The sequence below is a fragment of the Budorcas taxicolor genome, chromosome 7, assembly GCF_023091745.1.
Source record: "Budorcas taxicolor isolate Tak-1 chromosome 7, Takin1.1, whole genome shotgun sequence".
Taxonomy (NCBI): Eukaryota; Metazoa; Chordata; class Mammalia; order Artiodactyla; family Bovidae; genus Budorcas; species Budorcas taxicolor.
The window spans coordinates 11,169,812-11,190,950 of NC_068916.1; the positions used below are offsets into that span (position 1 = coordinate 11,169,812).

At 37.8% G+C, this 21,139-nt stretch overlaps 1 protein-coding gene across 1 annotated transcript; it reads left to right on the forward strand.

Moving 5' to 3' along the window:
• The first annotated feature begins 13,044 nt into the window (after positions 1–13,044).
• LOC128051378 (olfactory receptor 7A10-like) lies at positions 13,045–14,028 on the forward strand. The gene has a single exon (XM_052643944.1). It carries the CDS (start codon positions 13,045–13,047, stop codon positions 14,026–14,028), a length of 984 nt encoding a protein of 327 aa, XP_052499904.1.
• Positions 14,029–21,139: the final 7,111 nt, after the last annotated feature.

Sequence of the window (21,139 nt, forward strand, 5' to 3'; positions counted from 1 at the left end):
GGAGACGCAGGGTAATGCATCTTTGATCCCTGGGTTGGGAAGATCCCCTAGGAGGGGATGGCAAGCCACTCCAGTATTCTTGTCTGGAAAATCCCACGGACTGAGATGCCTGGAAGGCTACAGTACTTAGGGTCGCAAAGATTCGGGCATGACTGAAGCTACTGAGCATGCACACGCATTGTTATAAAGGATGTTTAATTTTGTCAAAAAATTTTTCTCAGTCTTTAGTGATTATATTTTTTATTCTTCATTCTGTTAATTGGTGTATTACATTTATGGATTTATATATGTTGAGACATCCTTGAATCTCAGGGGGAAATCTCATTTGAATTCAGTGTATAATATTTATCACGTGCTATGGAATTTTTTTAATTTAAATGTATTTATTTTAATTGGAGGCTAATTACTTTACAATATTGTATTGGTTTTGCCATACATCAACATGAATCCACCACGGGTGTACACATGTTCCCCATCCTGAACCCCCCTCCCACCTCCCCCGCCCCGGATCAACCCTCTGGTTCATCCCAGTGCACCAGCCCCAAGCATCCTGTATCCTGCATCAGGAATTTTTTTTAAACTGGCATTTTGCGGGGAGGGAATACTTTGCATCTGTTTCCCAGGAATATTGTTCTGTAACTTTCTTTCCTTGTAGTGTTTTTATTTGGCTAAGATGTCAGAGTAATTTTGACTTTGTCAAATGACTTAGAAAGTGCTACCTCCTTATCAAAATTTTAGATTTTGAGAAGGATTGGTATAATTCAACAGTGAAGCCATCTTACATGGGGCTTTCCTTTTTTTAATATAAATTTGTTTATTTTAATTGGAGGTTAATTACTTTACAATATTGCATTAGTTTTGCCATACAGCAACATGAATCCACCACAGGTATACACGTGTTCCCCATCCTGAACCCCCCTCCCTCCTCCTTCCCTGTACCATCCCTCTGGGTCGTCCCAGTGCACCAGCCCCAAGCATCCAGTATCATGTATAATATCATATATGAAATGAATCACCAGTCCAGGTTCGATGCATGATACTGGATGCTTGGGGCTTTTCTTTAATACTGATTCAAGCCCCTTTCTAGTCATTGGTCTGTTCAGATATTCTGTTTCTTCATGAATCAGTCTTGGTAACTTGAGTGTTTCTAGGTATTTATTCACTACTTCTCAGTTACTTAACTTGTTGATATGTAATTGTTTATGATGGTCTCATGATTCTTTGTCTTTGTGTGGTATCAGCTGTTATGTCTCCTCTTTCATGTAAACTCTTCTTAGTCATTGCTCTTTTTTCTTAGTCTAGCCAAAAGATCACCAACGTTGTTTGTCTTCTCAAAAACCACCTCTTAGTTTCATTAATTTTTAAATTGTCTTTCTAGCCTGTGTCTTATTTCTCTCTAGTCCAATACTTATTTCCTTCCTTCTATTGACTTTGGGCTTAGTTTGCTGTTCTTTTTGTAGTTCCTTGATGTAGAAATTTAGGGTGTCTATTTGGTATCTTTCTTTTATCTTAATTTGGCATTTAGCATGCATGCTAAATCCCTTCAGTTGTGTCCGACTCTTTGTGACCCTACAGACCATGTAGCCTGCCAGGCTTCTCTGTCCATGGGATTCACCAGAGAAGAATACTGGTGTGGGTTGCCATGCCCTCTTCCAGGGGATCTTCCCGACCCAGGGATCCAACCAGGTTTCTTACATCTCCTGCATTGGAGGCAGGTTCTTTACCACTAATGCCACCTGGCAAAGTCCTTGGTGTTTAGAGGGAAAGTTTAGTCCTTTTCCATCATATGAGGATACAGGAAAACTTTTAATTTACAATCCAGAAGACAGTCTTCTTTGGACTTTGATCATGCCTGCACCTGATCTTACATTTCCAGAACTACAAAAAATAAATGTGTGTTGTTGGTAGACTACCAGTTTATGGAATTTTGTACAGCCCCCTGAACTGATGCAACCCACTACAGTGGGTAGCCTGGAGAATTCCATGGTACATGGAGCCTGGTGGGCTACGGTTCATCGCAAAGAGCCAGCCATGACTGAACGACTGAGCACACCTGCCCTGACTTTTAGCCATTTCACAAGACAGCAGCTCACTACTTAAAGGCCAGCCATAGAATCATTCTTCTGCTGCCAAACTTTTATTTTAGGAAGGGCCCAGTCTCTTTTAAGGGCTAACTTGATTGCATCAGGCCAAGCCAGGATAACCTCACTCTTGATTAGCACAAAGAAAACTGAATTGAGACTTTATTAAATCTGGAAAATATTTTCATTTTTTTCCACAAAGTATATCCTAATACTGAATGTTAAATTCACTTATCCACACTCAAGGGGAGATGCATCTAGAGCGTATAAAACAGAAATAGGGATCTTGAAGCTGTCTCAGAATTCTGCCTGCTACATTGGGTTAAATAATTGGAACATTCAGTACTGTTATGATGTCAGTTCTGTATCGAACATAGACTGATGATTAGTTTCCTGCATGATAGTATACAGGTTTCAGTGCCATTCTCCCAAATCATCCCACCCTCTCCCTCTTCCTCAGAGTCCAAAAGTCCGTTCTATACATCTGTGTCTCTTTTGCTGTCTCGCATACAGGGTTATCATTACCATCTTTCTAAATTCCATATATATCTGTTAGTATCCTGGTTTGGTGTTTTTCTTTCGGGCTTACTTCACTCTGTATAATCGGCTCCAGTTTCATCCATCTCATTAGAACTGATTCAAATGTATTCTTTTTAATGGCTGGGTAATACTCCATTGTGGATATGTACCACAGCTTTCTTATCCATTCATCTGCTGATGGACATCTAGGTTGTTTCCATGTCCTGGCTATTATAAACAGTGCTGCAATGAACATTGGGGTACATGTGTCTCTTTCAATTCTGGTTTCCTCGGTGTGTATGTCCAGCAGTGGGATTGCTGGGTCATATGGCAGTTCTATTTGCAATTTTTTAAGAAATCTCCACACTGTTCTCTATGCTTTTTAATATGCTGTCCAGGTTTTGCATAACTTTCCTTCCAAAGAGCAACCACCTTTTAATTGTATCGCTGAAGTTACCATCCACAGTGATTTTGGAACCCAAGAAAATAAAATCCACCACTGCTTCCACTTTTTCCCTTTTATTTGCCATGAAGTGATGGGACTGGATGCCATGATCTTAGTTTTTTGAATATTGAATTTCAAGCCAGCTTTTTCACTCTCCTCTTTCACCCTCATCAAGAGGCTTTTTAGTTTCTCTTCACTCTCTTCCATTAAAGTGATACCATCTGCATATCTGAGGTTGTCGATAGTTCTTCCACCAATCTTGATTGCAGATTGTGCTCCATCCAGCCTGGCATTTCACATGATGTACTCTGCATAGAAGTTAAATAAACAGGGTGACATTCTACAGCCTTGACGTACTCCTTTTCCAATTTTGCACCAGTCAGTTGTTTCATGTCCAGTTCTGTTACTTCTTGACCCACATTCAGGTTTCTCAGGAGACAGGTAAGGTGATCTGGTACTCCCATCCCTTTAAGAATTTTCCACAGTTTCTTGCTATCCACACAGTCAAAGGATTCATTATAGTCAGTGAAGCAGGATTAGATTTTTTCTGGAACTCTCTTGCTTTCTCCATGATCCAAAGAATGTTGACAGTTTGATCTCTGGTTCCTCTACTTCTTTAAAACCCAGCTTGCACATTTGCAAATTCTCAGGTCAGGAACTGCTGAATCCTAGCTTGAATGATTTTGAGCATAATCTTACTAGCATGTGAAATGAGCACAACTGTATGGTAGTTAGAACTTGGCATTGCCCTTCTTTGGGATTGTAATGAAAACTGACATTTTCCAGTCCCGTGACCAACTTCTGAGTTTTCCAAATTTACTTACATATTGAGTGTAGCACTTTAAAAGTCCTGCCAAATTTGAATCTTCATTTAAACACAGTATCCTAGTGATTGATGTACACATCTATGTTGGAAGAAGTACTTGCTCAGAATGGTGTTTCTGGACTTCACTACTGTTGACATTGTGCTGGATAACTCTCTAGGGTGGGGGCAGTTTTTACTTTGCAGACTGTTGAGCTGTATCCCTGGCCTGAACCCACTATCAGTGAGTAGCACTTCTCCTAATATGACAATCAACCGTTTCTCCAGATATTGCCAACTGTCTTCAGAAGATGAAATCATCTCTGATTGAGAAGCCAGAGCCTGGAGTGAGCGAAATAGAAATATCTTGTGGTCTAATCAAAACACACTCCTTACTCAGTTTGTAAGTTTTAGTCCAATCACCCAAATTGCAATCACTGCAAATTTAAAAGGAGGCTCACTGTTGTACAATCCTCATAAGATGGACTATTGCAAAAAATAAATGAAATAATATGTAAGATTCTAAGCTCAGCCCATGGTGTATTAAAAAATCTAAGTGGATATCTTATAATTATCAAAAGTTTTATAAATAAAGGACTAAATATCAACTTTTCAGATGCATTTAAAGCATGTAAATCCTATTTATGTGTTACAGGCATTATGAAGCCTAGGATTATTTTACCCATGGTTTTATAAGAAGGCACACACTTCTCTCACTTATCAAAGAAGAAGCAGTAATTTTCTGGAGATATATCAGGAGTTGTGTTCCCATCACAAGCCAGTGCTTCTGAGGGCCAAGTGACCAAGTCAAGACAGGTTCCTCAGACTTAGACATGGAAGAAAACTTTCACTGAGTGTTGTAAAAAGTTTCAATGTCAGACCTCTGGGAGAGAGGAGACTTCATGGAGTAACAATAAGAATCAGATACACCTAATTTCTAACCTGTTCACCTGGGAATGGCAAATCAGCACAGAAAATTTCCATTCTGTCCAGACAAGTTTCCCTGAGGAAATGATGTGTTCAATGGTTGGAGTAACAATGGAAAATGTGCTGAAAATAATGAGGAGATACAGAATACATAAGGAACTATAAATATCTCCTCTGCTGCAATGTCTGAGCAATTCTATCTTGAGCTGGAGAAGGCATGGTTTTTCATTTAGATCCCCAAGCCTGGTTTTGCTTCCATGCTTCCTAATCATCTCTTGTTTAAAGACAGAACTTCAATCAACATCATCAACCACTCAGGGAAGAATTTGGACTTTCACACAGAGACCTTCCTCTCAGACTTCCCACACAGGTGAGTCCAAGCAAGAAATAACCACTGAAGGAAAAAGTCACAGAGAATGAAACTCAACACTATTTATCTGGGGTCACCTGAAAACCTAAGCAAGAGATCTCCATGTTTGCTTATTTCTTGATTAATTTATAACAAATGTACTTAACAACTTAAAAGGAAAGTACCTATGAATTCAGATATACAAGAATTACAGTTGATAATTAAGTTATATGAATGCAAATCTAGTTGGAAGAGACTCAAGAGGAAATGGGAGGCATAATGATCAGTAAAATTTGAATGTTTCCAAGGACTTTTGCAGTTGATGGGAGTAGGAAATAAACGATTTGGTTAGAAGTGATTTGTAGTGAAGTGACAACATTTTATTTACTTTTTAATTTTTAAGATGCAATATATTGGAGCATTCATAAGGAAGATCCAGATCAATGACTGTGGTAACTACCTAAAAACACAGTTCTTGAGACACACATGTCACAGAGTCTTTACTCAGATTTGAGTGTTCACTTGTTTAAAAATTGCATTTACTATACAAACAGGCATATGGTAGAGGTGTTAGCTTTGCAATTAGTTCACTACCTATACTACTACGAAGTCGCTTCAGTCGTGTCCGACTCTGTGCGACCCCAGAGATGGCAGCCCACCAGGCTCCCCCATCCCTGGGATTCTCCAGGCAAGAATACTGGAGTGAGTTGCCATTTCCTTCTCCAAAGCATGAAAGTGAAGAGTGAAAGTGAAGTCCCTCAGTCATGTCCAACTCTTTGTGACCCCATGGACTGCAGCCTACCAGGCTCCTCCATCCATGGGATTTTCCAGGCAAGAGTACTGGAGTGGGGTGCCATTGCCTTCTCTGATACCTACAGTAGGTATCCACGATGCATGAGGACACTAGTAAGACCTAATAAGAAGCAGTCCAATAAAAGATGCTGGCTCAGTTCTTAGGCAATGACACCTACCTGCCCTGCTGTAACAATCAAGCCCAGCCTCAGCAAAACTACATCCAAACACAAGGACAATAAAGTATCAAGACTCAAGAGAGTCTCGTTCAGAGTTAAAAACTTACTAAACAGGGAAAAAGGTTTTACTGTCTTTAAACACACACACACACACACACACACACACACACACACACACACACACACACACACTAATTTAAAAAAGAAAACAATGAGAAATTTCTACCAACTTAAACTTATTGTAAACGCCCAGCATGATCCAGGGCTAATCAGAAACTTGACTCCCGGTTTAAGAAACGTTCTCACCAAAACTTAACAGAGAATTTCACACACTCCTTCCTTCCCTCTCCAGAGCAAACATTTGAAGAATTACATCTATGCCATAACATAGGTAGAAAGTATCACAAATACATATTGTAGATATTCTGAAAACTGAAGAAAATAGATGAAAAAGTATAGATCACAGATTTACCTATATAAACCAGAAAGAAATCTTTGTTTAAGACAGTTTATTTTCTATTGCTTTTTCAAAATTATATTTGGACAAATATAAATGATTAATTAATATAAATATAAAAATAAATTAATAATATAAATTAAATCAATGGAAATTAATGACAAGATGTGACACTAATTCTCAAAATAACATCTCAAAAACACAGAATACATGAAGAAGTGAAGATATTTCCCCAGTTCCAGAAAAGTGCCTCTGTAAAAATATAACATTCTGTACAGGACAGTAGTTCCTAAGAGAATAAATGGCTCAGAATTTGATGACAGTCTTCCCGCCGTGAATAATTCGCTCTTCTCACAGATTCCAGATGCTCAAGATTCCTGCCATCAGGATGGAAAAATTTACTGTGAGTCTAGAGAAATTTAAAACCACCATTCTTGTCATTTCCCTCATAGCTTCATTATTAGAACAAGTCTGGGGAAGCTATTAACCTACATTAAATGATAAAAAGATGTTCTCTGTGTCCAATCATATTAGATGCCACACACAACCAAGATATTTAGAAATCATATAGAAAAAGACTTGGGGAAGAGAAAGATAGAGATTCAATTTTTTTTTCCTTCATTTTAATATTTGCATTCTGTGCAGAATAGCCAGGCATAGAACTAAAACGTTTTACTATAACCATGGGCTAATAAACACTAAAGAACATATATCGATGCCCAGAGCAACACTATAAAACTTTATTATATTAATAAAATGTGATACAGCAAGCTTTAAATTTTCCACTTTGTCAAAGGTAAAATAATCAGCACTGTTCAGTGCCATTCATAACAGGCCTCAATTTTTCTCATTTAACTAGGTTTGATTTCCAAAAGTACCTATACTACTAAAATATTTTAATTCAACCCTGAACAGAGGCATTATCTTTTTCACACACACTCTCTCCCTCTCAATTGCAAATAACTTATTAAAGCATTCGGCAGGCTGAGTTTTTAACTATGAAAAATATTAATAATTTAAATAATTATAAAGTGGCAGATTGCTTAGTAACAGCTTATAGGATTACAAGCCTACCTCGGAGACACTACACTTCAGTCCAGACCACCATAAGACAGTAAATATCACTATTAAGTGAGTCACACAGATTTTTTGGTTTCACAGTGCACGTAAGAATTACAATTCACTACACTGTGGCCTATTAAGTGTACAACAGCATTATGTCCAAAAACCCAATGTGCTTGCCTTAATTAACAAATATTTTATTGCTAAAAAATGCTAACCATCATCTGGCAATGCAGAGTTGCCACAAACCTTTAATTTGTAAAATCAGTAAGAAGTGCAATAAAACAAGGTATCCTATACCTGAAAGTCTATAAATCAGGGTAAATTAACAGAGGTAAGTGCACACGCTTGTACATAACTTCCATTTTTAGACACCATCTCTAAGTTCAGGTCAAGTCCAATTTGTAACCAACTATGCACTGGCAGTCCATGGTCTTGCACCAGTGTCCTCCACCCCGGCCAATGTGACAGAACTTTGATTCCAAAAGATGAAGATGAAGCCACAGAAAAGGGGAAATTATCTGTAAAACTCATAAAGTACAGCCTAAAGCTGTCTTCTAGAAAACTGGATGCATTTATACTGTATTTAACCAGTTACAGGGCCTCCTGGCCTGGAACCATTGGCCACAAAAGCTAAAGCACTGTATTGCAGTTAATGGTACAATAGGATTTATTTCCATTTATTTCACTATTTGTAATATTTTGAGGACTTATTAGCTATTTACTTTCCCTACTGTAAACTGTCCATGCAAATTGTTTCACATACTGGCTTCTGAATGTTCTATTATTTTTCTTTTTTTTTTTCTACATCCCTTCTTTTATAATTTCTTTCTCCTCTGGCTAAGAAAAGGCCAGAAAACTCACTCCAACAGGTGGAAGAAAGGGAGCATGAAATGTATTTTAGATACCTTGACAAGTCTTGTTGCTCAAACTAGAGATACAGGCGGCTTCTCTGTCTCCACTCTTCCCCTCCCAACACAAGCGTGTCAGGCACCATTTCCGTGGCGCCATTTCACGGCTGCTCTAAACTGCAACCACTTCTCCCACTCCAGATTCCCTATGTGAGCCTCTCTTTATTCTTGTTTTTATTGCATTCTTTCAAACAAAGGGTTATCATTTTTAAAGGAAGTTTGCTATGCACCGTTTAATTCTTGTATGTGTGTATAGCACATTTGTTGGGTTGTATGAGAGTACATAAACTGGAAGTGGTCAAAACTATCCATTGGTCTATTTTGGCCTCCCTCCCACTGCTTTTCAAACATAGAAATTCTTCTGCCTCTTTAGTAATAATAAACCGTCATTTATGTGAATTGCCATCTTATCCACATGTTTTTACTTAGGGTTACCTTTTGCCTTTTATGAGTAGATCTGTTTTTAAAATGGCAATAATTTGTTGCCCTTTTGTGAAACACATGCTTTTGCATTCAACTAATTTATTGCTTATTTCTTTTTCATGAACATGTTTGAATCCATTTAAATGTATTTAGGGCTTCCCTGGTGGCTCAGATGGTAAAGAATGTGCCTGCAATGTGCAAGACCTGTGTTTGATCTCTAGGTCAGGAAGATCCCCTGGAGAAGGGGATGGCTACCCAGAGTGCCAGTATTTTTGCCTCTAGAATTCCATGGATAGAGAAGCCTAATAGGCTATAGTAAGTACATGGGGTCGCCAAGAGTCAGACACGACTGAGCAACTTTCACTCACATGTGTATTTAGATTGAATTTATATTTTTGCATACCACTTACTGTAATGATTTTTTAATACCTTTTTTTTAGGTTTTTGCTCATTTAATTTCACTTGTGTAAATTTGACTTTTGTTATTTTATATATTATTTCTTTCAAAAATTCATCTTACTATCTTATTAAATTTTGTTTAGTTGTTTTGTATCCACTATATTTAGCATGCTGTTCTATTTATTTCATAAATTCCATTTTTAAAAAGTCTGTTCTATATAAATGCACACCTTTATGAGGTCACAAGAGCAAGGAAAGCAGGTGAGGTCCATGCTTTTTGGATCTCCCTCTTTTTTTTTCATGGAGAAAGCAGATTACAATAAAATTAATGTGTGCATTACAGAATGCCCATAGGCATAAACCAAATGAAAGAAAGGGTAGATTTTGTGGCATGTATAGGATTTTATAAATCATCCTGTGAAGCGGCTTCCTCATCTGGAACAACAATCAGAAAGTGAAATAGAACCTGAAAAAGAATGGATATATGTCTCTGTTTGACTTAACCATTTTGTTGTTTGTCTGAAACTAGGACAGCATTGTAAATCAACTACACTCCGTTATATTTTTTAAAAAATTTAACTAAGTAAAAGAAGTGAAATAGAAAAAAGAGAAGTAGAGTGTGACCAATGAGTTTTTCAAAAAAAAAAAAAAAAGAACAAAAACAAAGCCCCAAAGTAATAAAGAAAATGACACATAAGAAAATTAACAGAAGGGTCAGCTTCATCCGCGATTGAACCACATGTGCTTAGTCACTCAGTCGTGTCTGATTCTTTGCGACCTCATGCATTGTAGCCCACCAGCCTCCTCTGTCCATGGGATTCTCCAGGCAAGAATACTGGAGTGGGTGGCCATGCCCTCCTCCATGGGATCTTCCCAACCCAGGGATCGAACCCAGATCTCCCACATTGCAGGTGGATTATTTACCATCTGAGCCATGAGGGAAGCCCAAGAATACTGGAGTGGGTAGCTGACCCCTTCTCAAGGGGCTCTTCCTGACTCAGGAATCAAACCAGGGTCTCCTGCATTACAGGCAGATTCTTTATCAGCTGAGCTACCAGAGAAGCCCACTGAACTATATAGAAACAGATGTAGTTAAATACACAGGAACAAATATGAAATAAAAATTCAACCAGGGGCATCATGTGGATACTCTGATGGTGTAAAAAGAGGAAAAGAAGTGTGGTCAGTGCGGTATCCCTTGAGTCTGAGATCACTTCAGTGCCCATGCTGCTTGTTCTCTCCATAACCTGCCTCTTCTGTTGAGCTCTTTATTTGTATTGCTTTCCCTCAATAAGATTGCTTTCCCTATCTTTGCATTTATCTCAGTGAATAAGAAACTTCTTTGAAGTGTCCAAGCTGTCTACATGCTTTTAGCATGTGATCTAGCATGTGTGCACAGGCAAGCAAGAAATAGATACATATGCATATGTGCGCACACATACAGACACAAACACATCTGAACAAGTGTGTTAGTTACTCAGTTGTGTCCGACTCTTTGCAACTCCATGGACTGTAGCCTGCCAGGCTCCTCTGTCCATAGAATTTTCCAGGCAAGAATACTGGAGTGGGTTGCCATTTCCCTCTCCTGGACATCTGAACCAAGAGAACCAAAAAATCCTTATTATGTATGATGCACTCTGATATTTTCTTTTGTGATTTACTTATTCCACTCTATTTTATTCTTACAAATCACATAGCCTGACCCTTTAATAGGTCTGGATCTCAGAATATGGAAAATATTCCTCAGCATGTTTCCATACCTATGTTAGTATTTCTTGGCTTCTTTTTCTTCTTTCATCACCAGCAACTTCTGTGAGAACATATTCTTTCATTCCTTTATGCAATGTATATTTACTCAGCTACTGTTCCTAACTAAACTAAGTCTGGGGTGTTGAGGAGTATGCGTGATGTTAATAAATGCCTCAAGGCTCTCACAGTCTAGAGAAGATAACAGCTATATAATTAAACAAAAGTTACAAATTACTGCAAGAGAAACACTTCTTTATATGTGGGAATATTTTTTAAAATGAATCATGAATGAGATTACATAAGCAGTCTAATAAAGAAGATGACATTTTGAAGATAGTGGTGAATAAAAAGTTCCAAATAGACCAGTAGTTGACTCTCCAAGCAGAGGAAACCAGATGCACATGGACTCTGAGTCTTGAGCCTGTGATATCCAGTGATGCTGTGACTGAAGATCAGTATTTATGAAACTGATGTGGGTAAGGATAGCACAAGGAGATGAACTTGGTGATTCAGATAATAAGAGTCAAGCCTAGAGTTTGAAATTATGGGATTTGGAGTTCATCCTCCAGTGGGGAGACACTGGGAGATGATTAAGTCTGGGAGTTGGGCAGTCTGCTTTGTAATATAGAAAGGTTTCTATGGGTCAGTGTAAATACTGGCTGCAGGGGTACTAGCCTGTGAAAGACAGGTAGTATTAGGAACTCAATAGGAAAGCAATGGAGACATTTGAGAGGAAGAAGGAAAAAAAAAGTCAAATCTCATTGCCAGAGGTAACCATTTACTAACAGGAAGTAGTTCTAGTATAGTGCATGTGCCTGCTCAATAGTGTCTGACTCTTTGAGACCCCATGGACTGTAGCTCACCAGTCTCCTCCATCCATGGCAAGAATACTAAAGTGGGTTGGCATTTTCTTCTCCAGGGGAATCTTCCCTACCCAGAGATCAAATCCGCATCCTCTGTGGCTCCTGCATTGGCAGGCTAATTCCTTACCACTGAGCCACCAGAGAAGCCCACCAGCAGCAAGGAACTATGCAAAGCTTTTTATGTGTACTGATCTAATCTGCCAGGCTTCTGCGACTTAGCGATTAAACCACCACCACTAAATCTGTCAGCTACTCCAAGAGGCTAGATACTGCTATTCCTATTATTGGGGGGAAGATATTAACATTTAGAATATTTCCAGGGACTTTCCAAAATCAAAGAGCAAATATGTGCAGAACCAAAACTCAAAACCAGAGTTTCAAATTACAAAAGGTTTGCACTTGATATCACTTAGAAAGAGCTTCAAATTATAAAAGTTTTGCATTTGATCTTATTTAGAAAAATATTTTAACAGATAACTTTTTAAAATCCTTCATTTTTGTTGTAGTTTCAATACTTTCCTTTGTGAATTTTTAATTTATTCCTCTTGTCAATTTTTCTAGTAGGATGCTCTACATTAATCATAAAAATATATCATTCCTTTCTTTTTGGTAAAATGTATTTTGCTTCTTTGCTCTTCTGGATATCCAGAATTGAATGGTTTCCGGGACCAAAAAAGCTTATCTTTATCACAAAAAATTAATACACCCTTTAAGTCTCTTTTTTATACCTGATTTTTTTAGCTTTACAGCACCTGTCATTATCTGATGATTTTTATAATTTCTTATTTGCTTCTATTCTTCCTCCATCATTGAACTGTATGAACTATTGTATATTAGCACTGTATACTCTTTATCCAGCAGTTAGTCAGTCTTCAATTTATACTGCCAAATATGTGACATAATTTCTCTTCAAAGTTTAGAATAAATGGGGAGAAGATTGAATGTGGGATGAAATATTCAGAGATAGCACATGGGATCACTTGAGGGAAATTTTTCATATGAAAATTATAAATATTAATATTAATGCAAAATATGAATTGTAGAGTTTAAACTATGTTTACAATGCTAATTTCTGAGAAAAGTATCATGTTATTTTTGTTTCTTGATAGTCACATTCACTACATGGAACCAGAGAATGATACAAAACTTTTGGAATTTCTTCTTCTGGGATTTTCAGAGGAACCAGAATTGCAGCCCCTCATATTTGGTCTGTTCCTCTCCATGTACCTGATCACTGTGTTTGGAAACCTGCTCATCATCCTGGCCATCAGCTCAGATTCCCAACTCCACACCCCCATGTACTTCTTCCTCTCCAACCTGTCCTTTGTAGACATCTGCTTCACCTCCACCACCATCCCAAAGATGCTGCAGAACATAAGGACACAGAGCAAAGTACTAACCTATGAAGGCTGCATCACCCAGATGTATTTTTTCATACTCTTTGCAGTATTGGACATGTTTCTCCTGACCGTGATGGCCTATGACCGATTTGTAGCCATCTGTCACCCCCTGCATTACATGGTCATCATGAACCCCCGGCTCTGTGGTCTGCTGGTTCTGGTGTCCTGGATGATGAGCGCCCTGAACTCCTTGTTACAAAGTGTAATGGTCTTGAGATTGTCTTTCTGTACAAACTTGGAAATCCCCCACTTTTTCTGTGAAATTAATCAGTTGATTCAACTTGCCTGTTCTCACATGTTTCTTAATGAGATAGTAATGTATTTTGCAGCTGCAATATTGGGTGGTGGTTCCTTCACTGGGATTCTTTATTCATATTCCAAGATAGTTTCTTCAATACAAAGAATCTCATCAGCTCAGGGGAAGTACAAGGCGTTTTCCACCTGTGCATCTCACCTCTCAGTTGTCTCTTTATTTTATTGTACATGTTTAGGAGTGTACCTTAGCTCTGCTGCTACCCACAGCTCACATTCAAGTGCAATCGCCTCAGTGATGTACACAGTGGTCACACCCATGCTGAACCCCTTCATTTATAGTCTGCGGAACAAAGACATAAAGAGGGCTCTGGAAAGAATCATTAGGAAGGCAGGTATAACATTGTTCTGGGACTGAAGAACTACCCATGATTGCAGGATTTAAATAAATGAAGCCAGATATTGCTATGTTTTAACCAGATTTTGTAAGGAGAACTTGTCCATTTATTTCCAAGAATTTCCTTTTATTTGAATTCAACTCATCTACACAATTTAAGGAACTCAATTTATTGAGCTTTATTATGAATAAAGTTTTGGAAATTTTGATAGAGGGTGCATGACTCTATAGAATGCTTTGGGTAGTATCAGCATTTCAATAATATTAAGTCTTCCAAGCTATGGACACCTTATATTTTTTCATCTATTTGTCTTCTTCAATTTTTCTCATCAATATATTACAGGTTTTAGTGTAAGATATTTAGTGTACAGATTTTAGTGTAAGATATTTTAGTCTTTCCCCTCATTGATTTTTGTATCTACACGAACTATCTAAATATCTGAAAATTTAGAATGAGGGTTCTGATTGTATAGTCTGCATTGGATGGACTGTTTTAAAGAACAAATGAGACAATAAGACTTAGCTTTGGAGAAATCTTTGTCTCAGGACTATAAAAAGGTTCACTGTTATAACTTTGGAATCCAGAAGAGTTCATGGAGTAGTAATAAGCACTGGATACATTTGACATCTAACTGGTTTCTTGGAACAAATCAGCCCAGAAAATTTCCATTCTGTCCAGATAAGTTCCCATGGGGGAAATGTGCTTGGGGTTGAAGTAACAGTGGAAAATGTGCTAATGAGAAAATACAGTGGATATGCAGAGCTGTAAATATCTCCACTGCTGCTAGGTCTAAGCATGTTTCACTTTGAGCTGGAGAGGTCATGGTTTGTGCATTTGGATTCCTGAGTCTGGCTCAGGGACCCATACTTTGCTTCTTACTTCTTTCTTATCTGGGAACAGAGCTTCATTCTCCAATATTAACCACCTGGGGAAGTTTTGGACTTCCACCCAGAGACCTCCATCTCAACCTTTCTATCCAGGTGAGTCTTAGAGCCCAGTAGACACTTCAGGAGAAAGCCTCAGAGAATGAAATCCAAGAACATTTACCTGCAGTCACTTAGAAACCCAAATACCTGGCTCAGAGCCAACAGATCTCCCTGTTTACATGCATGGTTGATTAACTGATTTATAATCAATTTATTTAATATGTTCAAAGAGAATCACCTGTCAGATTCAGCAGTACAAGAGTATTAGTGATAATTAAGTGATAAGAATGAAAATATACTTGGATGAAATTCAAGAAGAAATTGGAAGCACAATGGTATCAGTAAAATTTGAACATTTCCAGGGAGATTTAGGGTAGGAAAATAAACTATTACATAAAGAGGAATTTGCAGTGAAATAATGACATTGTTTTAATTTTTTAAATGTATAAGATGGTATATGAATTTGAGCAAATTCTGGGAGATAGTGAAACTCAGGGAAGGCTGGTGTGCTGCAGTCCGTGGAGTCACAAAGATTCAAATCAACAGCATAGCTATTACCTGGAAACTACGATTTTTGATACACATTTCACAAAGTTTTCTCTTACATTGAGCATTCACTTGAAAAATAATTAAATTTAATATGAAAACAGACAGATGGTAAAGAGCTTATCTTTGCAGCTGTTTATTACCTGGGAGACTGGATATATTTGGAGGTTTATTAGCCATTTGCTTTATCACAAACTGTTTATGCATATTCTTTGCTTTATGCACTGGATTCAGATTATTTTATTCTTTTCAGGTTTTTTTCTGTATGATTTTTTTATAATATATTTCATCTCCAGCTCTGAGAGAAAAGGCCTGGAATTATACTTCAACATGTGGGTGAGGGAGAGAATGAGATGTGTTTTAATACCTTGACAAGCCTTCTATGCTGAAATAGATACATGCAACTTCTCTCTCCCCACTCTTTCCCTCACATATAGATGACTCAGGTACCATTTCACCCCTAACTACTCTAAGCTCCAACCACTTCCCCATTCTCTGTTTATTCTTGGTTTTTAAATTGCATTTCTTTGAACAAAGATTTACAAATTCTTTTTAGAAAATTTTACTCTTTGCAATTTAAATCATGTATGTAAATATATCTGTTGTTGGGTTGCATGAGGGCTTATAAGTTTGGGATGTATAAATCTATCAATTGGTTGTATTTTATCCTCTCTCCCACTGATTTTTTAAACATCAAAAGTTCTTATGCATCCATCAGTTCATTTCAGTTTAGTCGCTCAGTCGTGTCCAACTCTTTGCGACCCCATGGACTGCAGCATGCCAGGCTTCCCTGTCCATCACCAACTCCCAGAGCTTGCTCAAACTCATGTCCATCGAATCAGTGATGCCATCTAACCATCTCATCCTCTGCTGTCCCCTTCTCCTCCTGTCTTCAATCTTTCCCAGCATCAGGGTCTTTTCCAATGAGTCAGCTCTTCGCATCAGGTGGCCAAAGTATTGGAGCTTCAGCTTCAGCATCAGTCCCTCCAGTGAATATTCAGGACTGATTTAATTTATGATTAACTGGTTTGATTTTCTTGCAATCCTTCTATGCATCCATAGAAGTAATAAACCACCTGTTATATGCATTACCATATAATCTCACATGTTTTTTGTTTCTGCCACCTTTTGCCTTTTGTGAGTAGTCTATCTTAAAAAGAGCAATTATTTGCTGCCTTCTTGTGGAATATGTGCTTTTGCATACAATTAAAGATCACTTATATGTTTTTCATAAGCATATTTTAATCCATTTATGTTTGTATAGGTTGAAATTAAAATTTTAAATACAACTTCCTACACTATTTTTTAAATTGCATTTTCTATTCTCTTTTAAATTTTTACCCATATTATTATATTTAAAACCTGTGTTAACATGACTATTACTACTTTATATTTTTCTTTCAGAAGTTCATTTTATTATATCATTCTATTTACTTAATATCTTTGTTTTGAATCCAATATATTTAATGTGGTTTTGTTTCCCTTGGTGTTCTTTTTATTTTGAAATTTTAATTTTCTAAAATATTTGTTTCTGTATAAATGCACTCCATTATGAAACCATTAGAGTGAACAAAGCAGGTGAGGTCTCTGCTTTGGATCTCATATTTCCATGAAGAAAGAAGCGTGTAGTAAAAAATGCATGTATGACAAAAATGTCCTTAGGTATAAATCAAATGAGAAAGGAGTAAGTAAGTTTGGTGGCATGGGTAGGATTTTATAGAGTATATTGTGGGGAGGTCTTTGCATTTGGGACAAGAATCAGAAACAGAAGTGAAATGTGACCAATGGTTTTAGCAAAAAGAGACCTAAACTCAAAGCCCAAGAATGACAATGATACCACATAAAAAAACTGAGATGTGACATCCTCATCCACTATCTTATTACCTCATTCTTCGAAATGTATGAAAATATGTGTAGTCAAATACACAGGAATAAATACAGAATAAAAATTCAGTCAAGGTTCTAATGCGAATGCCATAATGAGGCGAGTGGAGGAATAAAGGTGCGGTCAGCATGCGGTCCCCGGAGTCTGACTTCCGCACCCACCGTGCTGCCTGTTCTCTCTGCAACCGAACTCTTCTCTTGAGCTCTATTCACATTGCTTCCCACCCTTTCAAGGACTAGCCTCTCTTGTAAGTATTCTTGAATTAACTGCGGTGGATAAGAAGCTTTTCAGAATGTGTCCCAGAGTAAAACACACCTTTTACATGTGATCCAGCTTGTGTGCACAGGCAACCAAGGAATACACCTGTGCATGTGACTTCCCAGGTGGCACTAGTGGTAAAGAACCTACCTGCCAATGCAGGAGACATAAGAGATATGTGTTTGATCCCTGAGTCAGAAAGATCCCCTGGAGGAGGGCGTGGCAACTCACTCCAGTATTCTTGCCTGGAGAATTCCATGGACAGAGGAGCCTTGGGGACTACAGTCCATAGGGTCCCAAAGAGTCAAACACGACTGAAGTGACTTAGCACACACGCACCCATGTGTATGCACATACACACACAAGAACAGCTGAACAAAAAGAATAAACTCCTTACATGTATTAATACAATGCACTCTATTCTTCTGTGTTTAATTTGTTATATCCTATTTTATTTTTACAAACTATAGTCTGATACTCAAATAAATCTGAATCTCAGAATATGGAAAACATTCCTCCAGCATGCCTCCCATACCTATGTTAGCATTTACCTGCTTTTTTTTCTTGCCTAATCACCCACAGTTTCTGAGAGAACATATTCTTTCATTGCTTTATGCAGTATATAATTCAGCTATTCAGCTATTTATTCAGCTATTTTTCCCAACTAAACTAAGTTTGGAGAGTTGAGGAGTATGTATGATATTGATACATGCTTCAAGGCACTCACAGTCTAGATGAAAATATTGAATTAAGAAAAATCACACAGTGATAACCTTTTATCTAAATTATCACTAAACTCTCCTTTTTCTGTGGGAATAATTTTTAATATAAATTTATTTATTTTAATTGGAGGTTAATTACTTTACAATATTCTATTAGTTTTGCCATACATCAACATGAATCTGCCACAGGTATACACGTGTTCCCCATCCTGAACCCCCCTCCCTCCTCCCTCCCCGTATGTGGGAATAATTTTAAAGTTCATGTAGGAGATGTCCAAAACTTCATCTCTAAAACAGGAAATGTAGTTTTCAATACAGAGATAAGTGAAAAAATTCCATATAGACCAGTGATTGACTCTCCAAGCAGAGGGGACAGATGCATATATGCTCTGAGACTCGAGCCTGTGGCATCTAGTCAATCTGTGGCCCAAGTTCAATATTCATGAGATGAAGGTGAGTAAAGGCAGCATGAGTGTAAAGTTGGTGGTTCATTCAGGGAGAGTCAAGGCTGGGGTTTGAAGTTATGGAATTTGGGATCCATTCCTTATTGGGGAGTCACTGGTGAGAGTTAAGTCAGGGAGTTAGACAGTCAGCTTTGTAATATAGAAAGACTTCTTTAGCTTAATGTGAATATTGGATAGAGGGCCCTGTACCAGCCTGTGATAGATGGGAAAGATGACCGGAAACTGAAATAAGGCTGGGGATTGGGGACTAAGATGTGGGAAAGCAATGGAAACATTTGAGAGGAAAAAGAGAAAAATCAGCCGAATCTCATCACCAGAGGTGACGTAAATCATTCATTTACTACCAGGAAGGAAATATTCTAAACCTTTTGCATATGTTGACTAAATCTGTCAAGTATCGTATTGTGAGTACTGCTATCCCAATAATTTGAGTAATAATTTTAACATTTGGAAGGTTCCAGTGGCTGTCCATGTTCAAACAGCAAATATGTGCAGATCCAAAATGTAAATCTAGAATTTCAAACTACAAAAGGTTTACAGCTGATATCACTTAGGAATTCTTTTACCAAATCATTCTTTAAATCCTCCACTTTTGTTGAACTTTTATTTCACTTTGTGAATTATGGGTTTATTCCCTTTGCTCATTTTCCTGGTGGGAAATCTGTCAGATATTTGATAACATAAATACATTTCTTCTTTCTTTTTTAGATAAAATGCTTTTTGCTGCTTTGCTATTCTGGGTAACATGGGGATAGAACAGGGGCTGGAATGTCACCAAAACTAAGGAGGCTTTAGTTTTGGTGACATTCCACCACAAACTGTATGGATTACCTAAGTTTATTAGAAGTTTTTTCCCCTTACATGTCCTTTTCTCCCCCTCTCAGTTTTTTAAAGTGATATTTTATTTTTACTTTGAATACTGGACATAAAATGGTCATGTTAAAAAGGAGGCCCACCTATGTTCACAGGTCCTTGGGAGACTTAGCAACTGGAATTTAGGTACTATCACTACAATTTTGCAGGAAAGATAATCATTGACATTGACAAAACATTGACAAAACATTGACAGCTTGCATTGTGTCATTCTTTTCCTAATTATTGTAGCTGAGAGTGTACCGGTAGTAGCATCATTCCAGTAGGGGTGAGTGTGTGTGTGTGTGTCAGTGCACAAGTGTGCATGTTGTGGAGCATGAACAGTTCCCAAGGCAGAAAAGGGACACCTGAGCCCACGTATGCATACATGTGTACTAAGCCACTTCAGTCATGTCCTACTCTTTACAACCCTATGAGCTGTAGCCTGCCAGGCTCCTCTGTCCATGAGATTCTCCAGATAAGAATATTGGCATGGGTTGCCATCCCCTTCTCCAGGGGATCTACCTGATCCAGGGATTGAACCCATACCTCTTATGGCTCCTGCATTGACAGGTGGATTCTTTACCACTGGTGCCACTTGGGAAGCCTGAGTCCACGTATAAGGGTCTTCGGTATGAGGTCCTTATAATATAAACCAATATATTAAAATAAATTATAAAAAAGAAAATAAAATAATAAGGAAGTGATTCATTTCTAATCACTGGATCTCTTGGAAATAAAATTAATAAAATGCAGGTAAAAACATGGTGAACTAAGTTCCCTGTGACTTGAAGTCTCAGCTGTAGCAGGAAGGACACCTCGTTCCTCCAAATTCTCTGACACTAGCATCACTCTCCATCTTGCACATCCCCTTGGACACAGTGGCTTACTTTTTAACCTTGACTTTCTGAAACAACTGCTTTTCAGGTCCTTTGCCCTGGCTTTTCACTCTGACCAGCACACACTTCAACCAGATAACCTCGTGTCTCCCACCCTCTTTTCCATGAGGTCTCCAATCAAATATTTTCCAGTCTATTTCAATGACTGGGTAAAAAATAATATACCTTTAACCATTTTGTTATACCTGATTTCTTTCTGCTCACTTCATCTGTCACCATCTGAAAACTTGTATGCTTTTTTTCTTTACATTTTTCCTCCATTATTGAAGAGTCTCTCCATTATTGTAGAGACTCTTGTACTTTTTGCCTAGATATTGGTCAGACCTCAACTGACATTACTCAAATGTGTCACATTAACTTCTTATTAAAAGTGTAGAATACCTGACCACCTGGACAAAAGGCTGGATGCACAATAAGAAGTCACAAGAGCATGCCTTGATGGGTAAATTTACATACCAAATTATGGATACTGACTTCAAATGCAAAGTGTATATTGCAGAATTCAATTAGGTTTCCAATCGCAATTTTTGAGAAACTTAGTCATGTTAATTTTTTTTCCTAGGTAGCCATCTCCACCAC